General features: G+C 38.9%; 1 protein-coding gene across 4 annotated transcripts; it reads right to left on the bottom strand.

Annotated features, from left to right (window-relative positions):
- Positions 1–4857: 4857 nt before the first annotated feature.
- LOC128230351 (transmembrane protein 117-like) lies at positions 4858–22118 on the bottom strand. 4 transcript variants are annotated; one of them, XM_052942545.1, is made up of 7 exons: positions 21918–22033; positions 21365–21395; positions 17095–17842; positions 12971–13206; positions 8707–8964; positions 6447–6570; positions 4858–5948 (listed from the first exon to the last, which is right to left on the bottom strand). In XM_052942545.1, exons 3-7 carry the CDS (start codon positions 17783–17785, stop codon positions 5344–5346), a joined length of 1914 nt encoding a protein of 637 aa, XP_052798505.1. In that variant the 5' UTR covers positions 17786–17842; positions 21365–21395; positions 21918–22033; the 3' UTR covers positions 4858–5343. The 4 variants fall into 4 exon arrangements, with proteins under 4 accessions (XP_052798505.1, XP_052798507.1, XP_052798508.1 ...); XM_052942547.1 differs by having other exon boundaries at positions 17095–17839; positions 21918–22031; XM_052942548.1 differs by having other exon boundaries at positions 21380–21395; positions 21918–22000.
- Between the last annotated feature and the right edge of the window lie 1141 nt (positions 22119–23259).

Below are 23259 nucleotides of genomic sequence, written 5' to 3'. Positions count from 1 at the left end.
ATACCAGTCATTTATAATGGCAGCTAGTTCTTCATAATGAAAATGTGTCACTGCATGTTTTAAACTATCAGACAAACACTGTACAAACACAAGTTTTAAGTTGATGATATATCAAACACACAAAGGTTTGGATTAGACTTTCATAAGATAGAAAGTGTGAAAAAAATATGGTAGGAAGAAACAGACAACTTCTATTATAAATGTGTTGTATGTATGATACAACAAGTGATTTACACATACTACAAAAATAGCCTATTTTACACAGAAACTTTAGCTGCTACATTTAAGTAACATTGATTAGATCAGCAACACAACAATAATAATAGACTTATACAACTACAAGTATCAATACTGTAAATGTCCTATTAAACACACATGCCCGAAGAGACGTGCCAAGGGGTCTTCTTTAGGGTCTATATTCTGGTTGTTACATGAACGAGGTTTTACCTTAACTCTAAACTTCAAAAAATGCCATTTGCTTCAATGAATAGCATCCAATCTGCGCCATTATAGAGCGACTGCTCAGGCTGTTGCCATTATACCCAAACACCCAATGAGAAGCGCAATAAAAAAGTCACATGATAATCATTAGGTCATGTGATCCCTGTCAGGCATCAAAAAGATGACAACTTTTCAAAGTTGTACTTTTATTTGTCATCCCAGTTTTATATTTACAAGAAATAAGCTCCAACTGAAGTGTTTTGGACAATTATTAAATATTGGAAATCATTATTAATTAAAATTTCCACTTTTTGTCTTAAACTTTGAATCATTTTCTACCTTTGACATGACTGAACATAGAATTAAGCAGATTTTAAAAAGATTACAGAATGGGAAAAAATGGGTCTTATTTAGTGCACAGGGTTCTCACGCGACCTCCATGTTTAGTAGGACATTTACGGTACATACTGTACAAAAGAGCAATGTGTATATTTCAAACACAAAGCAGTTCACCATAGAGAAATGAAGGGCAGTAACTAAATGTTTTCGAAATCATAATGAGATTGCTCCATATGCTCGCTATTTCAATACCCCATGTACAAATTAAAGTTTTATTCATTGAACCATTGGCCATAAAGTTAAACATTGATTTAAGCACTTTACATAAAGTTATTGCATCTTGTGTTTTAATATATATTTATCATTGAAATTGAAATACACTATCTTGCATTTTTTCAGGGCCATTTTTTTAATATATTTCGGTCAATCTTGACTGATGTTTGAAAATCCCTTGCAAATGACACCTACATCATTTGTAATAACCAGGCATCAAAATTCACGTACTTCAATAATTGTTTAAGTAGTTGACAACCAATGTAGATAAAAACTACTATATCAATCAGTAGACAACAGGCCTGAGTTATATGTACACATTATAAACATAATACCAACCTCCCTCCCCCCCCCAAAAAAATAAATTAAAAAAAATAAAATATTCTTACATTAACAATTTAGTACTGACGAAGTAAATGAAATGCTACTGCACCCCTGGTCATCAATAACAAAATCTATAAATATTCAACAGTACATTTACAAATTACTCTTTGAGTGACACTGGTGTTAACAAGTGAGATAAGAACATTATGATTTCAGTTCATAAAACAATGTAATACAAGAATAATCATTTCAAAATATTGTTCAAATATCATTTTATCTCAAAACATTTTTACACACCATATATAGCACTAGTATGAATAATAGTATGAGTGATATAAAATATAGTTACCGACGGCAATCATATATAACATTTCTGTATAGCACCTGATTCTCAAGACACAGTTTTATAGAAAAAGTCATCTATGAATATTCAAATGAAAAAAAACCCTTTATGTTTACTTTTTAAAAAGTAAAAACAATTCCCTTCTTATGCAGCATATTGCTGCATTTATCTGGTATTATTTTATCTAATTAATAAAATAACAAACATACATCATTCTATTTTGCTTCAATTAAATTATAAACACAATGACATACCCGTTCCATTCCTTAACAGACATGTTTATTTAATAATTTCCTCATTTAAATACAAGTAAAGCATGTCAATATTCAAAAAAAAATATTCTGGAAAAAATTCAGTTTTGAAAAAGTAATTTAAAAAATGATTGAAACCTCTCCAAGCAATGTTATGTGTTTATTAAACTGCAAGTAATGATACAGGTATACAGACCTGCAAGTAATGATACATGTATACAGACCTGCAAGTAATGATACATGTATACAGACCTGCAAGTAATGATACATGTATACAGACCTGCAAGTAATGATACATGTATACAGACCTGCAAGTAATGATACATGTAAACAGACCTGCAAGTAATGATACATGGATACAGACCTGCAAGTAATGATACATGTATACAGACGTGCAAGTAATGATACATGTATACAGCCGTGCAAGTAATAATACATGTAAACAGACCTGCAAGTAATGATACATGTATACAGACCTGCAAGTAATGATACATGTAAACAGACCTGCAAGTAATAATACATGTAAACAGACCTGCAAGTAATGATACATGTATACAGACCTGCAAGTAATGATACATGTAAACAGACCTGCAAGTAATGATAAATGTATACAGACCTGCAAGTAATGATACATGTAAACAGACCTGCAAGTAATAATACATGTAAACAGACCTGCAAGTAATGATACATGTAAACAGACCTGCAAGTAATAATACATGTATACAGCCGTGCAAGTAATGATACATGTATACAGACCTGCAAGTAATGATACATGTATACAGACCTGCAAGTAATAATACATGTATACAGCCGTGCAAGTAATAATACATGTATACAGCCGTGCAAGTAATAATACATGTAAACAGACCTGCAAGTAATAATACATGTAAACAGACCTGCAAGTAATAATACATGTATACAGCTGTGCAAGTAATGATACATGTATACAGACCTGCAAGTAATGATACATGTATACAGACCTGCAAGTAATAATACATGTAAACAGACCTGCAAGTAATAATACATGTATACAGCCGTGCAAGTAATAATACATGTAAACAGACCTGCAAGTAATGATACATGTAAACAGACCTGCAAGTAATAATACATGTATACAGCCGTGCAAGTAATGATACATGTATACAGACCTGCAAGTAATGATACATGTATACAGACCTGCAAGTAATAATACATGTATACAGCCGTGCAAGTCATGATACATGTAAACAGACCTGCAAGTAATGATACATGTATACAGACCTGCAAGTAATAATACATGTATACAGCCGTGCAAGTAATAATACATGTAAACAGACCTGCAAGTAATGATACATGTATACAGACCTGCAAGTAATAATACATGTATACAGCCGTGCAAGTAATGATACATGTAAACAGACCTGCAAGTAATGATACATGTATACAGACCTGCAAGTAATAATACATGTATACAGCCGTGCAAGTAATAATACATGTAAACAGACCTGCAAGTAATGATACATGTATACAGACCTGCAAGTAATGATACATGTAAACAGACCTGCAAGTAATAATACATGTAAACAGACCTGCAAGTAATAATACATGTATACAGCCGTGCAAGTAATAATACATGTAAACAGACCTGCAAGTAATGATACATGTATACAGACCTGCAAGTAATGATACATGTAAACAGACCTGCAAGTAATAATACATGTAAACAGACCTGCAAGTAATGATACATGTATACAGACCTGCAAGTAATAATACAGGTATACAGCCCTGCAAGTAATGATACATGTAAACAGACCTGCAAGTAATGATACATGTATACAGACCTGCAAGTAATGATACATGTATACAGACCTGCAAGTAATAATACATGTATACAGACCTGCAAGTAATAATACAGGTATACAGACCTGCAAGTAATAATACATGTATACAGACCTGCAAGTAATGATACATGTATACAGACCTGCAAGTAATGATACATGTATACAGACCTGCAAGTAATGATACATGTATACAGACCTGCAAGTAATAATACAGGTATACAGACCTGCAAGTAATAATACATGTAAACAGACCTGCAAGTAATAATACAGGTATACAGCCCTGCAAGTAATAATACATGTAAACAGACCTGCAAGTAATGATACATGTATACAGCCCTGCAAGTGATGATACATGTAAACAGACCTGCAAGTAATGATACAGGTATACAGACCTGCAAGTAATAATACAGGTATACAGCCCTGCAAGTAATAATACAGGTATACAGACCTGCAAGTGATGATACATGTAAACAGACCTGCAAGTAATGATACATGTATACAGACCTACAAGTAATGATACATGTATACAGACCTGCAAGTAATAATACATGTATACAGACCTGCAAGTAATGATACATGTATACAGACGTGCAAGTAATGATACATGTATACAGACCTGCAAGTAATGATACATGTAAACAGACCTGCAAGTAATAATACAGGTATACAGACCTGCAAGTAATAATACAGGTATAAAGACCTGCAAGTAATGATACATGTATACAGACCTGCAAGTAATAATACAGGTATACAGCCCTGCAAGTAATGATACATGTATACAGACCTGCAAGTAATGATACATGTATACAGACCTGCAAGTAATAATACAGGTATACAGACCTGCAAGTGATGATACATGTAAACAGACCTGCAAGTAATAATACAGGTATACAGACCTGCAAGTAATAATACAGGTATACAGACCTGCAAGTAATGATACATGTAAACAGACCTGCAAGTAATGATACATGTATACAGACCTGCAAGTAATGATACATGTATACAGACCTGCAAGTAATAATACAGGTATACAGACCTGCAAGTAATAATACATGTATACAGACCTGCAAGTAATAATACAGGTATACAGACCTGCAAGTAATAATACAGGTATACAGACCTGCAAGTAATGATACATGTATACAGACCTGCAAGTAATGATACATGTATACAAACCTGCAAGTAATGATACATGTAAACAGACCTGCAAGTAATAATGCAGGTATACAGCCCTGCAAGTGATGATCCATTAATACATACCTGATACAATAATAAATAACAATGATAATTTCAGAATTAGAATATACATTTCAAACATTTTTTTAAAATATCTGAAGAAGATGGTGTTTTAAAATTCACACCGTCTGTTCTTAACAACAGTTGCAAAACAAGGTCACAGCTGCAGCAGAAGTCATTCCCTCACATGTTTTAGCGAGTGATGTCTGTCGAGCACTAAGCCCTTGATCCATATCAAAATCATGCAGTTGAAACATTTTCACTTCCATTTCATCAAAACTACAGAACACAGTCATGTTCAATATTTCCATATCGTTTATGGTTCAACATCCTTATCTTCAACTGCGATCTCAATATTGTTATCTGTAAATGCTTCTGTGGGTACTTCCTGTTCTGCGGCTGTTCTTTTCCCACTCGCACCTTTACTCTTAAAATATAAAAGCTTTGGCACCGCTTTAATTTTCCGCTTAATTTCCACTCTGCGTTTCCAAGATAACCTAAATGAGAATCGCTTCTTCTTTATTCTCTTTTTTAGCCTGCCTGCATATGGATTATTTTCCGTGGGCTTAAATCTACCAAATTGCCAAATGAGAATTCCGAACACTATAAAGGCTACAACGCTAGGTATAAATGCTAAACATTTAAGACCCAAAGCAGTGTAAAGGTATTTGGTATTCATATGTGTATCTGTTTCCACATATGTTTTATTAGTTTCGGGGTTGATATTCGTGCTTCGGTACTCGAATGTTATCTGTGACTCGTTAAATGTGTTGAGACTGTAATCATCTTGTACGGTGTATATTCGCCCCTCGTTGTTGGTATATTGGCCGTAGTCGTACGGGGAGAAGAATATCTGGTTCTTCCACATGTTGAGATCCAGCAGCATCACAATGAACAAAATACCATAGTTGAACCATTTACCTGAAATATCCAAACACTAGATTGATACACAGGTTAATGTACATTTGCATTCTCCATTTGCATTTCGTAATTGTTTACAAATCCGAACTGAAAACAGAATAGAGAACCCTTAAATGTATGTGATGCTCATGATTGACACGAATGATTCAATGTCTACGCAAGTGCTCATTGTGTTTTACCAATAAACAAGACACACAAGGGCATGTGGTACAGGTGTCCTCCTCTGACCCTAGAAGTGATGGGTTAGATGCCCACCAGGGGAACGTGCTATTGGCCTCTCACTGGTTTGTGTTTCTGAGTTATTTATATCAGCTATCAACTGCCTTCATAATCAAGCAAAAATAAATAAGTATAAACCAAGCATATGGAATGTGAGAAAATAGTTTGCCATGATTCTAACAGAGGCAACTTAATTGAAAACCTAGGCAAACAGATCCTAGCTCAGTCCAGTTTATCAGTACAGCAGTAAATGGTGGCATTTTACTTAATCACACCTACCAGTGATGTGGACATTCCAGTGCTCTCGTTTGAGGAACTTTGGGATCTGGAAGCGGATGTGGGCTGTATTCAGTCCTGGTAGCTTAATGTCAATAGGGCTAATAAAGTGGGGGAAATCCCAGTCCTGGAAAAACACAAAATATTATGATGATCTTTTGGAATATCTCAAAAAGTGTTATAGGGTTATACAAATACAAATGCATGTATCCAGTCCAGAAACTACCATGAATCTCCTGCTGGAACAGTCTAGATACTGCCCGGAACCTCCTGCTGGCACAGTCTAGATACTGCCCGGAACCTCCTGCTGGCACAGTCTAGATACTACCAGGGACCGCCTGCTGGCACAGTCAAGATACTGTCAGGGACCTCCTGCTGGCACAGTCTAGATACTGCCAGGGACCTCCTGCTGGCACAGTCTAGACGCTGCCAGGGACCTCCTGCTGGCACATTCTAGACACTGCCAGGGACCTCCTGCTGGCACAGTCTAAGTACTGCCAGGGACCTCCTGCTGGCACAGTCTAGATACTACCAGGGACCACCTGCTGGCACAGTCTAGACACTGCCAGGGAACACCTACTGGCACAGTCTAGACACTGCCAGGGACCTCCTGCTGGCACATTCTAGACACTGCCAGGGACCTCCTGCTGGCACATTCTAGACACTGCCAGGGACCTCCTGCTGGCACAGTCTAGACACTGCCAGGGACCGCCTGCTGGCACAGTCTAGACACTGCCAGGGACCTCCTGCTGGCACAGTCTAGACACTGCCAGGGACCTCCTGCTGGCACAGTCTAGACACTGCCAGGGACCTCCTGCTGGCACAGTCTAGACACTGCCAGGGACCTCCTGTTGGCACAGTCTAGACACTGCCAGGGACCTCCTGCTGGCACAGTCTAGACACTGCCAGGGTCCTCCTGCTGGCACAGTCTAGACGCTGCCAGGGACTACCTGCTGGCACAGTCTAGACGCTGCCAGGGACCTCCTGCTGGCACAGTCTAGACACTGCCAGGGACCGCCTGCTGGCACAGTCTAGACACTCCCAGTGACCGCCTGCTGGCACAGTCTAGACGCTGCCAGGGACCGCCTGCTGGCACAGTCTAGACGCTAACAGGGACCGCCTGCTGGCACAGTCTAGACGCTGCCAGGGACCTCCTGCTGGCACAGTCTAGACACTGCCAGGGACCGCCTGCTGGCACAGTCTAGACACTGCCAGGGACCGCCTGCTGGCACAGTCTAGACACTGCCAGGGACCGCCTGCTGGCACAGTCTAGACACTGCCAGGGACCTCCTGCTGGCACAGTCTAGACACTGCCAGGGACCGCCTGCTGGCACAGTCTAGACACTGCCAGGGACCGCCTGCTGGCACAGTCTAGACACTGCCAGGGACCTCCTGCTGAGACAGTCTAGACACTGCCAGGGACCTCCTGCTGAGACAGTCTAGACACTGCAGGGACCTCCTGCTGAGACAGTCTAGACACTGCCAGGGACCTCCTGCTGAGACAGTCTAGACACTGCCAGGGACCTCCTGCTGAGACAGTCTAGACGCTGCCAGGGACCTCCTGCTGAGACAGTCTAGACGCTGCCAGGGACCTCCTGCTGAGACAGTCTAGACGCTGCCAGGGACCTCCTGCTGAGACAGTCTAGACGCTGCCAGGGACCTCCTGCTGAGACAGTCTAGACGCTGCCAGGGACCTCCTGCTGGCACAGTCTAGACACTGCCAGGGACCTCCTGCTGGCACAGTCTAGACACTGCCAGGGACCTCCTGCTGGCACAGTCTAGACACTGCCAGGGACTGCCTGCTGGCACAGTCTAGACACTGCCAGGGACTGCCTGCTGGCACAGTCTAGACACTGCCAGGGACCTCCTGCTGGCACAGTCTAGACACTGCCAGGGACCTCCTGCTGGCACAGTCTAGACACTGCCAGGGACCGCCTGCTGGCACAGTCTAGACACTGCCAGGGACCTCCTGCTGAGACAGTCTAGACACTACCAGGGACCTCCTGCTGGCACAGTCTAGACACTGCCAGGGACCTCCTGCTGGCACAGTCTAGATAGTGCAAGGGGGATATACATTGTAGCCTTACTTATATGCTTGTTATAAATATGTCTTATGACATTGTAAAACTAAAGTGTATCTGCAATAGTTCCTGGCTTCAGCTAGTATTAAGATTAACACTGTTAAAAATTACAATGACATTGCCAAGGGTAAACAATGCACATCAAATATTCATCAAAACACTCTACTTCTGCTTGTTCCTACCTGCATGACAATGAGTAGATCCATGACCAAAATAAAGGAGGCCAGGAAAGCACGAGCGACTTCATTAGTTGGCATGAAGTCTCGATTTAGCAAGTCCCACTGAATGTAATCTGTGGCAATGACAAAGATGACGATAAAGGATGTTATAACAACAATGATCCAGAACAGGATGATTCGGTGAAAACCGGCCCTCCACCACTTCCTAACAGGTCGTGCCCAGCCAGGGTAGAGCTTCTCTTGAAGCATGATGTCTGTAACCTGAAAATATAATAATGAATGGTTAGAAAAGTTAAAGCACTTAAATGAACATATTATCTGATCTTATAGGAGCCATGGTGACCTACATGTAGCCATAAATCCGTTGTAAACAGCCTTGTTATGGTTTATGACTGCAAAAAATTCAGTGGAACATATTCTACTTAGGGATGGTCACTGGTTCATCTCTACTTGGGATGGTCAGTGAAACATATTCTACTGGGGATGGTCAGTGGTTAATATTCTATTTTGGATGGTCAGTGGTTCAAATCCTACTTTGGATGGTCAGTGGTTCATATCCTACTGGGAATGGTCAGTGGAACATATTCTACTGGGGATGGTCACTGATTCATATCCTACTGGGGATGGTCACTGGAACATATTCTACTGGGGATGGTCACTGATTCATATCCTACTGGGGATGGTCACTGGAACATATTCTACTGGGGATGGTCAGTGGAACATATTCTACTGGGAATGGTCAGTGGTTCATATTGTATTGGGGATGGTCAGTGGAACATTTCCTACTGGGGTTGGTCAGTGGTTCATTTTCTACTGGGGAGGGTCAGTCATCCATATTCTACTGGGGAGGGTCAGTGGTCCATATTGTACTGGGGATGTTTAGTGGTCCATATTCTACTGGGGATGGTCAGTGGGACATATTCTACTGGGGATGTTTAGTGGTCCATATTCTACTGGGGATGGTCAGTGGGACATATTCTACTGGGGATGGTCAGTGGGACATATTCTACTTGGGATGGTCAGTGGGACATATTCTACTGGAGATGGTCAGTGGAACATTTTCTACTGGGGAGGGTCAGTGGTCCATATTCTACTGGGGATGGTCAGTTGTTAATATTCTACTGGGGATGGTCAGTGGTCCATATTCAACTGGGGAGGGTCAGTGGTCCATATTCTAATGGGGATGGTCAGTTGTTAATATTCTACTGGGGATGGTCAGTGGTCCATATTCAACTGGGGAGGGTCAGTGGTCCATATTATACTGGGGGTGGTCAGTTGTTCATATTCTGCTTGGGATGGTCAGTGGTTCATATTCTACTGGGGATGGTCAGTGGAACATATTCTACTAGGAATGGTCAGTGGAACATATCCTTCTTGGGATGGTCTGTGGTTCATATTCTACTGGGGATGGTCAGTTGTTCATATCGTACTGGGGATGGTCAGTTGTTCATATTGTACTGGGGATGGTCAGTGGAACATATTATCCTGGGGATGGTCAGTGGAACACATTCTACTGGGACTGGTCAGTGGTTCATATTCTACTGGGGATGGTCAGTTGTTTATATCGTACTGGGGATGGTCAGTTGTTCATATTGTACTGGGGATGGTCAGTTGTTCATATTGTACTGGTGATGGTCAGTGGGACATATTCTCCTTGGGATGGTCAGATGGACACATTCTACTGGGGATGGTCAGTGGAACATATTCTACAAGGGATGGTCAGTGGGACACATTCTACTGGGGATGGTCAGTGGAACATATTCTACTAAGGATGGTCAGTCGAACACATTCTACTTGGGAAGTTCAGTGGTTCATATTGTACTTGGGATGTTTAGTGGTTCATATTGTACTGGGGATGGTCAGTGGTTCATATTGTACTGGGGGTGGGCAGTGAGACATATTCAACTGGGGATGGTCAGTGGGACATATTGTACTGGGGATGGTCAGTGAGACATATTGTACTGGGGATGGTCAGTGAGACATATTCAACTGGGGGTGGTCAGTGAGACATATTCAACTGAGGGTGGTCAGTGAGACACATTCTACTTGGGAAGTTCAGTGTTTCATATTGTACTGGGAATGTTTAGTGGTTCATATTCAACTGGGGATGGTCAGTGAGACATATTCAACTGGGGATGGTCAGTGAGACATATTCAACTGGGGGTGGTCAGTGAGACATATTCAACTGGGGGTGGTCAGTGAGACATATTCAACTAGGGATGGTCAGTGAGACATATTGTACTGGGGATGGTCAGTGGTTCATATTGTACTGGGGGTGGTCAGTGAGACATATTCAACTGGGGATGGTCAGTGGGACATATTGTACTGGGGATGGTCAGTGAGACATATTCAACTGGGGATTGTCAGTGGTTCATATTGTACTGGGGGTGGTCAGTGAGACATATCCAACTGGGGATGGTCAGTGGTCCATATTGTACTGGGGGTGGTCACTGAGACATATTCTACTGGGAATGTTTAGTGGTTCATATTGTTCTGGGGGTGGTCAGTGAGACATATTCTACTGGGAATGTTCAGTGGTTCATATTATACTGGGGATGATCAGTGGTTCATATTATACTGGGGATGATCAGTGGTTCATATTATATTGGGGATGGTCAGTGAGACATATTCAATTGGGGATTGTCATTGGTTCATATTCTACTGGGGATGGTCAGTGGAACATATTCTACAAAGGAGATTTAATAACACAGAATGATACAGAAAATCCCACATTTTTTCCAGTAATAAAATAGTTTCATTAATTTGAACCTTTTTTGTACAAAACCCACATTGACCATGTTTTCCATAAACAGCTCTTAAAAATTTTCAGACACATTTTTAAAATTCCCAAATGGCATGACAGCAAATTAGAACGAAAATAAAGGCTGAAGTAAAGAGACATGAGAAACTATACAGACGTTATTCCTGACAGTTTACAGCATTGGCGGCATAGTTATTCACCAGACTGTGTGATTGATTCAACATTTTTCCATCTTCTGGATTTAGGCACTTTCTAAATCAATTCATAGATTGTTTTTAAGAAAAGACTGCCTGCAGCTTACTCTACACTCTTATTAAGAAATCACATTTTCTTCCAGCCTTTAGCGTCTTTTCTTTTCTCCAATAATGTTGATTATATTCTGAACTCCCACAGTCAGCCGGCAATCTGGTCACATCCATAACAAAATGCAACAGACAGTTCTGGTCATAAACTCATGTTTTCTAAGAAATAATAATTGTCTTTTATATGGTAATGTCAATCTTTTCTTTCTACAATCTTGAAGCGCATCTGTTTAAGAACAGTATAAAGAACAGTTAAAAGAGCATTAGATCAGAATAGAATAAGACATATGTGGAGAGCTAAATTCATACAATACAATAAAAGAAATAAGAAGTGGTGCCTTGTTGCGCCTGACTTATTTTACATGGGGAATGTAAGTCGGGTTATTCCAGCACAGGTTACATGACCGGAAACACACGTCCGGTAAGCAAGAATTAGAACTCTAGCACATCCTTACATTGTCATATTATCAATATTCCAAGTTTCTTCTTCTAGTTTCTGAGGATATGCTTCTGACAAATTCAGTCTGAAGAAGATCAAGTGCAAAGGAAGATAATTTTGCAAGAAAGTGCTTTAGAGCTAAACTCCTGTGCACATTGCTAACTGAAGTTTCAACGTTTCATTCAATTACTTTCAGTACTTATGGAGTAATGGTTTTGACAAACTTTTTTTAACAAATCAAAATTAGAGATAACTCTACAATTTGACCAAATCTAAATCTTCTGTTGTGCACAATTTCACATTATCAATCATACACACATATTGAATTTATTGTCCAAGTTTGCTGATAAATTGGACAACAGCTCCTAGAGTTAGGGAAGACAACAATTTTAGTGTAAGTCATTCAATTCAAGGGCCATAACTCTGAAGTGACTCTTTAATTTTGGTGATGATTTTCAGGGCAGCATGGACAACATCAAGACTGTGTAATGAAAGCCACTCATGTCAATAACTCTGAAATAACTGGAGCAACATGGCTGGTTATTGAACTGGGCTGAAAAATTCTGGCCATAAACATATACATTTTGTCAAAACTTGAAGATGGACCAAAGTCTCTCAATTTTGAGCTGGACAACTCAGTAAACGCCGCTTGTCCGTCTCCAGTAAAACCATAATTCATCTTATCCCTAGAAAAATGGGCGTATAATATCAGTATCTATCTATTCCTCTTAGTTGAGACATAATCAGTTTAATCTAAACATATACCATCCATGCAGTGAAGAAATCTCCACACCATGTACCACAAGCTGCAACCTTCATGAAGAAATCATTGGAGATTCCCATCAAGTCTGAGATGCGGTAATCAAGTGTGTTGTCCCCTCCGATCATTAGGAAGAGGTTGTAGAAGAGGGACATGATAAAGATGCTGATAAGCGAGATGAGGAACATGACCATCCACGAACCCTGGTCATCACTGAACATCTTCAGACGAAATATCTTGTCTGAAATTGAAAGGTGTAAAAAAGAAATACCACCTTTAATGCATTTAAGCTTTCATGAAATACCATGTGTCAGCAGCTTTTGATTAGATAACACAATCGTCGTTGTTGTCAATTTTTTCATCATTTTGCTTACAAAATTAAATTGGTTTCCGGGCAATGTTGTTGTTTTTATTCTAAAGTTTGAGCTGAGGTGTTTTTCTATCTACAGCACAGCAAAAAAAATGTCTTATTTGTGGACTTTTTTCATTGTCATGAGGAAACAGTAGTATATGTTGTCACTGCAAATTATGAACATTGATGACGATTATAGTTTTTCATTGTGTATAAGGTGCAGCTAGTCTGTCACAAGGCTAACCACATTGATGCCCATTCTATAATAACTCTTATAAACAACACAATGTTTCAGCAGAGGTTGTACATTTTGCTAAAGCAGGGACACCTCAGAATCACAATTGAATAGCCATTACTTATTTGATAATGAACCATTACAGCCAGCCAGAATTTCATTAATAAACAGTCCACAAAATGTGCTAGTGGGTTACAGATCAATATGAAAACTTTATGTAATAATAGAACAGTGATTAGATTTCTGATCACTGTACTTCCTACAAGACAGGGACTGGTTCTGTCATTAATTACTCTGGGAATGCCTCTCACAAACCATCAATATCCGCAAAGTCTGTACGCCTTCCAAGATATGCAAACCAGAAATTGATGTCAAACAAGGGATCAAGTGGTTTGTAATTATTCTCTCTCAGCTCTTTTGACCAAAATAAATGTGGGAGATGACAAAGATATAAGCAAATGCAATTTATTCAACATGCGTGATATCTTAAAATGTAGAATATAAATTGACTTTTTGTCTGATAACTGATCACAAATGCAAATCATTCATTTTGACTTCTTCAAAAAGACACATTTGATATTGTGCAATTTTAAACAGTTCCTCGGCAATGTTGAAAGGAAACAAGAGGATCATGATGGCCCTATATCGCTCATCTGAGTGAAAGATTTAAACCTTTGTTTTTTTGGCTAGTTTTGACCCAAGGGGCATGATTGGAACAAAATTGAAAGAGGATGATGCTACCTTCAAATTATCCAGGGTCTGGGCCTAGCGGTTTCAGACAAGAAGATTTACAAAGACTTCCCTATATACATGTAAGTATATAGAAAACTAATGATCCCCAGGGCAGGCCAGTTTTGACCCCAGGGGCACAATTTGAACAAACTTGATAGAGGACTACTATAATTTATGATGCTACATTCAAATATCAAAGGTTTGGGCCTAGCAGTTTCAGACAAGAAAATTTTCCCTATATAAGTAGGAATGTAAGAAACTTGTGACCCCGGGAGCAGGGCTAGTTTTGACCCCAGAGGCATAATTTGAACAAACTTGGTAGAGGACACACACCAAATATCATGGTTTTTAAAGAAGATCTTTTACATATTAAGTGCACCATTCAAGGAACATCCCAGTGAAGTTTCATTTAAATTAGCCAGACTGTTTAGAAGGAGATGTGGTATGAAGCAATTGTTGGCAGACAATGGGTGGACAACGGACAGACGACAGACGGTGGGCAATGGGAGGAGCTCACCCTGACACCATTTTTTCACCAATCAATACTGAGATGAAAGGTCCACAGCATGGGTTGAATTATAGAGTAATAAACATGTCACTAACACGACTAGTAGCCAACCATTGTTTGCAAAAGATTATTGACAAGAGATTTGCTTGTAACATACACACTACATGCATTGCATGAAAAATGCACATGGTTTCCTAATGCCCAAGACTTGACAAATTGAAATATAATGGTGTAGAACATACAAAAGAGTATAGAACATTATAATATAGCACAGTAGGTATATGTATGCTCCAGTTGGCATTTTCTTTATCTCAGTTAAGGGACATAACTCAACAAAGGTTATAGCCAAAGTGACGGGACTTGCAACACTAGTATGTCATAGTATAACTGTATAGCAATTTCATGTGAACAATATTATACTTTTCATAACATGGCTGGCAATCATTAAAACCACAATATTTTGTTGAAAATGCTACATCACATCTTCCATTGTATAGCCAATGAGTTGAAAATGGACGTAAACAGTGAGTATGGTCTCCCATATTTCCTTTTCAGGTGTTTATACGAGCAAAATAAAAAAGGGGGAATGTAGTTCCAAATATGTTTACTTTGTGTTGCGTTGAATGCGGATTTTTGAACAAAAATCAAAATCTGATCATGTAGAACTTGCCTAACTTCCTCAAGCTTAATGCTGACAACGAAAAAATCTGGATTTTGCCAAGATAAAACAGGACAATATCATGATTAAAACACAAAAAATGTCTGTTGGCTTTGGTCTGCCGTATCTTATTGCGGCAACAAAACTATTCACTTGTTCTCTTTTAGAAACAAAACTTTAAATACATGTATCTGAGTGAGATACTGATTTCATTCCTGACCATTTAGGTGCCTTTAATATTGATCGAAGGTCAGCTAATATCCAAGAAGGCAATGATCCTAAATGAAAGAAATCATGCAGGTGCACTAGAAGAGAGAAACACCAGTTTGCTCTGTTTACATACATACATGTTGTTGGGATCGTGAAACGCTAGAAATCAGTATTATTTTGTGTGCAAATTGGTAAATTCACTAAATAATCAAAATAATTTATTTAGTGGTCAATTATCTACATTCCTAAGTATATTTTCATTATAAGGAATGCTTTAGCTTTCAGTATGTTAACAGAGTATGGCAATAAACTCCAATGATTTATAACACATGACTGGCAACCAACAACCTCTATTTATTACAACTAGTGTGAAAGGCATTATCACCAAATTAGACAATAAGCGGTTAAGTGTTTCCATGTGGCTTCACTTTCCCAAACAGGCAATATTCTAAACATCAGCATTAATTATTCATTGGGACTGTTTGTTTGCAGCAATGCAATAAATGTCTTATAGCCTATTCATGGTAATGCCAGCCAAGTATCAAAGCAGCATCTTGTAGTGGTAACAAGCAAAAATTGCCAAGTAAAGTCTAAAATATCCCTTAATGAAATGGAATTGACAAACTGGGTTGTATCAACAGGGTTTTCACTGAATCCTCAAAAGTTTCCAAAACAGCACAATGAATATATTTGTATGTGAAAAATTTCACATGAGTGAAAAAAATCTAACCACAAGAACCAGTAAGTAAACAGTAATATGCAATAAGAATGTTCATTCCAGAACTGATTGTGTGAATAATGTTATACTTCAAATCATTGGATGAATTATTGATATAAATCAACACATGGTGAATTAATTTTAGAAAATCAATGTTTTCCTGACAGATTTCTCGAGAGATTCGTTGTTTCCGTATGTATAAGCATAAGTTCACCTATTTAAAGTTACACGATTATTGTTTATCATCTCATTGTACAAAATTATAAATCACAGTATTTGTATTTACATAAAAATAATAAATAAACCAATTTGAAAAAATTAAACATACAGTACCATTGTCAACAAGTTTGTCATAGTTTCTTATTGTCCTCTTTGTAGAAATGGAATCAATATTTTATATATATATATATATATATATATATATATATATATATATATATATATATATATATGAGATTCTTGACATGACAGTTACAAAGTCTAAAAATTAAAATCTACAACAAATAAATAATCAAGGCATTCACCAACCAGAACAATTTGACATTATACTGTATAACTGGCGAGAACCTTTGGGAGCTACAACTAGCTTTTTAATTGAATATTAAGAGTTCAACAATAGCATATAATTATCATCCATCAAGATATTACTTTAACTATAGACAAGTGTGTACATAGTATAGACAGTTCCTGTACCGGCATATTACTGAGATACTTACTAAATAAGCGACCATGTATTAGCAGCTTCCCCACGAATAGGCCAATGACGAGACCAATGAGCCAGAAGACAACCTTTAGAAGACTCCAGGCGTTGGGCGGGTATCGGGTGAGAATGAAGGCAACATCATTTCCAATCATTGGAATATAGCACTCTTTACGACTGTGGGCAACAGGGTCCTCAGCGTAGATGAAAAAATTACAAAAAACAACAAGGTAGGCAATTATTAGGCGACTGTATGGGTGTTGGAAATAGTATCTGAAATCCTTCTGTGCCATAAAGAGGGAATAAGTACTGGCTGCATCAACATCGTCTTTACCAGCATCAAGGACCTCAATAGTGTCATCTTTGCGATGATCAAGCTCATATGAACCATCAGGTTTTATCTCAACCTCATCCTTTTCACTTTTCCTCTTGCCCCTGTTATTGTTTTCTACATTCCCATCGCCTATATCAACTTCAACAAACGTATCAACCTTTCCTGACCCACTCTGTTCTTGTACATCATTAGTAGCACCATTTCCGACATCTTGGATTTCTCCGTCCTCGTCTCTATCATTTTTATGTTTTGTTTGTGCCGTCTTTGCCTCTGTAAGTGGGTCACCCTGTCCCTCATTATCCCTCAAGTCCACCTCTTGACTCATTAAGTTGCCCATCTTGTTAACATGGTAACGTTGACTGGTCTCTTCCATAAACAGACCTTGTACCTCTATAACATATGGACCTTTCTGGTCTGTCTCTCTGGACTGCTGAAAATTGACAGACAATTTCAAAACAAAATGCAACATTCTGCTTAATTCACATGTTACTCATAAAATGGCAGAAACATTTAAAAAATTCAGTCATATACATGTAACCTCCATTTTGTATAAAATGTTTTATATTTAGAAAGGAAAATGTCAACACAATCAGCTATTCAAAACACAGAGTTCATGTTTTTATGTAATTAAGGACTAAAATAATATACTAGTACATGTTTATAAGGTAGGTTTATAATCACATTTTTGTTCATTTAAAATATATCTAAATTGTATCTAACTTTACTTTCAATAACAAATAAGAGTCTCAAACATGCAAACAACAAACAGTCATGCATAATACCCCCTCAGGTTGCATACAGCAAACACAGTCATACATTATACCCCCTCAGGTTGCACACAGCAAACAGTCATACATTATACCCCCTCAGGTTGCATACAGCAAAGACAGTCATACATTATACCCCCTCAGGTTGCATAAAACCGACAGTCATACATAATACCCCCTCAGGTTAAAAACAGCAAACAGTCATACATTATATCCCCCTCAGGTTGCATACACCAAACAGTCATACATAATACACCCTCAGGTTGCATAAAACAAACAGTCATACATAATATTCCTCTCAAGTTGCATACAGCAAACAGTCATACATTATACCCCCCTCAAGTTGCATACAGCAAAAAGTCATACATTATACTCACCCTCAGGTTGCATACAGTAAACAGTCATACATACAGTACACTCCACGCGGAACTACCACTTTCCGTTTTCCTCGGCGGATTTTGGTCATCGCGGACACGACATCCAATTGATCATAATCCTCTTTCCTCGGCGTTTTTACTCGTTCACCCACCGAGGCTGATCAGTGGACCGTATAATTACAATCGCCGCGTTACTCGGAGGTAAAAACACCGCGAAACTCGGAGGAAAACCGATAAGAATCTCCCACTGTATCTAATTTTGTTTAATTTATTTGATAATTTTTGCTACACCCGTAATTGTTTATAAAAATAATTTATTTCGCGTACCTAATTTTCGGACACCCAAAGGACATCAATCGTAACTTTCACACTTACCAAGTTTCACAGACGAAGATTATTGATTTTCATCTTTTATCCTAGCTAGATTACCTAACCGTATAGTACACCACTGTGACAAGTTAATTTGTAAATACCCATCTTAAACGATGTATTGCATGTAGAAAGAGAAAGTGTGAAATATTTATTGGAGGATTAAATTAACAACAAGGGCAATCTAGGGATTAAGAAAACAAAGACATGACATTTTTGTAAAACAATCTGCCAATAAACTTTAAAACTTATACCACACTTATAGACTGTATGAAGCAATTATGTACAGTTATACTTATTGAATCATCAATAAAAGTCAACACATTCAATGATATAGGTAACTAATTAATGTGATGAATTAAAGTTGGAAATGCAATACTCCAGTTACATTCGAAAACACCACTCAGACACATTAATCCTGCATAACAATATACATGCTCTCCATGAGATCCTCGTGGGTAAAACTGTGAGTTATGTGACGTCACACAGAGTGACTGATCTAAAGCCGATAGAATGTGTTATTCATTTCAATGCATGTATAAAATGGTGTTTAATGGGATTTTAATTAACTTGATGAAGGATTTACACCTATATGCGTTATAAATAAGTTTAGAACCATTGATAAGTACGGATAAATTAATAAGTCAGGTAAAATGCAAATTAGGAAAAAAAGACCGAAAAATATTCACACTTACAAAGTTCTCAACACCTTCATTACTCCAATCTAATTTAAGTTCTCAACACCTTAATATAGTAAGAGAAAGATGACAATAACAAACGCACGCTATGGTATATCTTTCAATTACATAATGTGAAAAACAACAGTTGTTAGACGATGCTGATGAAAATTGATATGGAAATTTTCGATAATTGTTTTTAAAAAGAAACTTACTGTACTTTGAAAAATTAATTCTCTAATTATTCAATACTGTTTTAACAGAAGCAATGTTCTGTAGTAGCTATTCACAACACGCGGAGTTCCGCGATTAGATCAATAAATCGATTCGATCACCGGCGCTACCGGCAATAAAACCCTCCATAGAAAACGATTAACTCGGTGCAACTCGGCGAAAATTAGCGAGGAAAAAGGTTGCGTACTCGGCGGAAATCCGCGATAAATTAAAAACGCCTCCGAGTCACCGAGGAAATTGGTAGTTCCGCGTGGAGTGTACTGTAATACCCACTCATGTTGCATACAACAATCAGTCTTACATGATACCCCCTCAGGTTGCATACAGCAAACAGTTATACATGATACCCCCCTCAGGTTGCATACAGCAAATAGTCATACATAATACCCCTCAGGTTGCATACAGCAAACAGTCATACATGATACCCCCTCTGGTTGCATACAGCAAACAGTCATACATAATACCCCCTCAGGTTGCATACACCAAACAGTCATACATTATACCCCCTCAGGTTGTAAACAGTCATACATAGTATCCCCCCAGGTTGCATACAGCAAACAATCATACATTATACCCCTCTCAGGTTGCATACACCAAACAGTCATACATATTTCCCCCTCAGGTTGCATACAACAAACAGTCATACATAATACCCTCTCAGGTTGCATACAACAAACAGTCATACATAATACCCCCTCAGGTTGCATACACCAGACAGTCATACATAGTACCCCCTCAGGTTGCATACAACAAACAGTCATACATTATACCCCCTCAGGTTGCATACACCAAACAGTCATACATAGTACCCCCTCAGGTTGCATACAACAAACAGTCATACATAATACCCCCTCATGTTGCATACACCAAACAGTCATACATTATACCCCCCTCAGGTTGTAAACAGTCATACATAGTATCCCCCCAGGTTGCATACAGCAAACAGTCATACATTATACCCCCTCAGGTTGCATACAACAAACAGTCATACATAATACCCCCTCAGGTTGCATACACCAAACAGTCATACATAGTACCCCCTCAGGTTGCATACAACAAACAGTCATACATTATACCCCCTCAGGTTGCATACACCAAACAGTCATACATTATACCCCCTCAGGTTGCATAAAACCGACAGTCATACATAATACCCCCTCAGGTTGCATACAGCAAACAGTCATACATTATACCCCCTCAGGTTGCATACATTATACCCTGTCAGGTTGCATACCGGCTAAGCTGCTGGCTCAATTATGCACTAAAAAGCTTTCTAAACAGCAAGTAAGCAGAGAGTTTCGTTGATACATATGGCAGGCTGAACATGCTTACAACACATATATATCACAACATCACAAAGCCATAGAAAAAGTAAGTGTGTTATATTTATAATCATTCAATGTCATTTAAACTACTGATTTAGAATCATTAACAATTCTTGCCAAATAATGATATAACTTTTTCTCCGGCCTTTCATGCTGTTTTCAGTGTCCTATAAAATGTTTGATTCAACTCATTTATACAATACCTAAAATTGTTTAACCTTGGATGATTGCAGCCTGAAATGTTAAATTACAATACCAGTTAAGTTATGTTTAAGCTAATTTCTTACCTACATGTACCACACCCTCAAGTTATTTACTAAACTACCGGGTACAATCATAAACCTTCATGGATGCTTGTTTTTATTATTTTCACATTTTTATGTATACAGTACCTGTTTCGAGTCTGCCTTGTTGTAAAATCATCAAGACACGTTGATCGCCCTTTAAGTGGACTATTTATAACAAGTACAATAATTGTCACACCTACACATTTTTACAGTAAGAAATACATTCACATACTTAACATTCCTCAATACACCAACTACCTGAAAGGCTGGTATGCAACATTGCCAACCATATCAATTAAAACAGGAACTACTAAATGCACTGCAATACTTACCTACAGTAAGCTTATTTGTTTCTAGTTTGAAAAAAATCTAGTACTTGAATTACATTGAGAACTTAGTCATTTGTGACGCTATGATTTCTATTTTAAATAGTTTGTTTAAATGTAAACACAAACAAAATGAGACCTACTTTTCCACTCCCTTGCCTAGCCTTTACTCCATTCTGTTTTGATTTAATCTCGGTCAGAGCGTCTCGTTTTGGAGAAGTCTTGCCAGGCATGACGAATTAATATTTATGAACCGAACACACAATGATCCGCTCTCATATCAACCATGAATTGTAGCCTCTTATCTGTGAAAAGTGTTACTATGCCGCTTGTCAACCTTTCCCTGTGACAGTTGTGGTAGTCTTGATTGGTTTTCGAAATACGCTGTGTACAGTACGTTTAATCGACTAACTGGTATTGAGTGACAAGCGGTGTTTTGAAAATATTGATGCAATATTTAGCGCATATCAAACGTTCAATGATTGTAGTATCTGAAATAATTTAATTTTTTGTCGATCTTTACCTATCGACTTTTCAGAAAATTTTGTGTTAATCTTACAATTTAAGATGCAATCAAGACCTACGAAATAAAATTAAAATTCATTATATTTATGCACCAGTCAATTGTAACCCCCCCCCCCCCACGTCCGGGGGTATACCGGGGTAAGCCGGGAGGTGTTTTTACTTTCCAGGTGGCCCCGTAGTGCCGGGTGAATGCGCTGGTTTTGCCTCCGCGCCAAAAACAGCGGGGATTGGGCCTTACCTAGGGTCCCTTGGGTGCGGGGGCATTTGGCGGGGATTTTACCAGCAAATCGTCCCTGCATGGTGGGGGTCTTACCCGGGCTTGGCTGGATCGAAAGTCAAAGTCCCCGCTATTCCCCGGACCTGGGGGCCGTGGTTATGCACCAATCAATTGTAACCACGCCCCCCCCCCCGCCCAAGGTCCGGGGAATAGCGGGGACTTTGACTTTCGGTCCAGCCAACCCCGGGTAAAATCCCCGTCCTGCGGGGACGAACTAATGGTAAAATCCCCGCCAAATGCCCACGTACCCAAGGGCCCCGCTATGTTTTGCGCGAAGACAAAACCACCGCATTCACCCGGCACTGCGGGGCCACCTGGAAGATAAAAACACGGCCCATTTCCCCGGCTATCCCCGGTATACCTCCGGATCTGGGGAAGCCGTGGTTACAAATTGACTGGTGCATTGCAATTGACTGGTGCATTATAAAATGCACCGACTCCGGGTCTGTGACAGAAGACAACACTTAGTTACGGACAAGATTCTGTCACAAATATATAATTATCTACAGTAGTGTTACAAAATGGAACAGTGCTTCTGACATACCCAACATCCGTTTAGGCTAGGTAAGTGATCTCTGTTCTCTATAAGTAACACAACGAAAGCAATCTGCATGGACAGTCACGTTTTACTAAATTATTTTACAATGATATGTATACAACACTTGACACTTATTTCGCAAAAC

Source organism: Mya arenaria, chromosome 4, assembly GCF_026914265.1.
Source record: "Mya arenaria isolate MELC-2E11 chromosome 4, ASM2691426v1".
Lineage (NCBI taxonomy): Eukaryota > Metazoa > Mollusca > Bivalvia > Myida > Myidae > Mya > Mya arenaria.
This window is presented reverse-complemented; position numbering and strand designations above follow the sequence as displayed.

What these genes read in the sequence shown, in the direction of transcription:
- LOC128230351 (XM_052942544.1), bottom strand. Translation starts at nt 22,007, where the DNA reads ATGCCTGGCAAGACTTCTCCAAAACGAGACGCTCTGACCGAGATTAAA. An exon ending in CTAGGCAAGGGAGTGGAAAA is followed by an intron (nt 17,843 to 21,917) that starts GTAGGTCTCATT and finishes GTCAATTTTCAG; the next exon opens with CAGTCCAGAGAGACAGACCA. An exon ending in CTGGAATGTCCACATCACTG is followed by an intron (nt 5,949 to 6,446) that starts GTAGGTGTGATT and finishes TGGATATTTCAG; the next exon opens with GTAAATGGTTCAACTATGGT.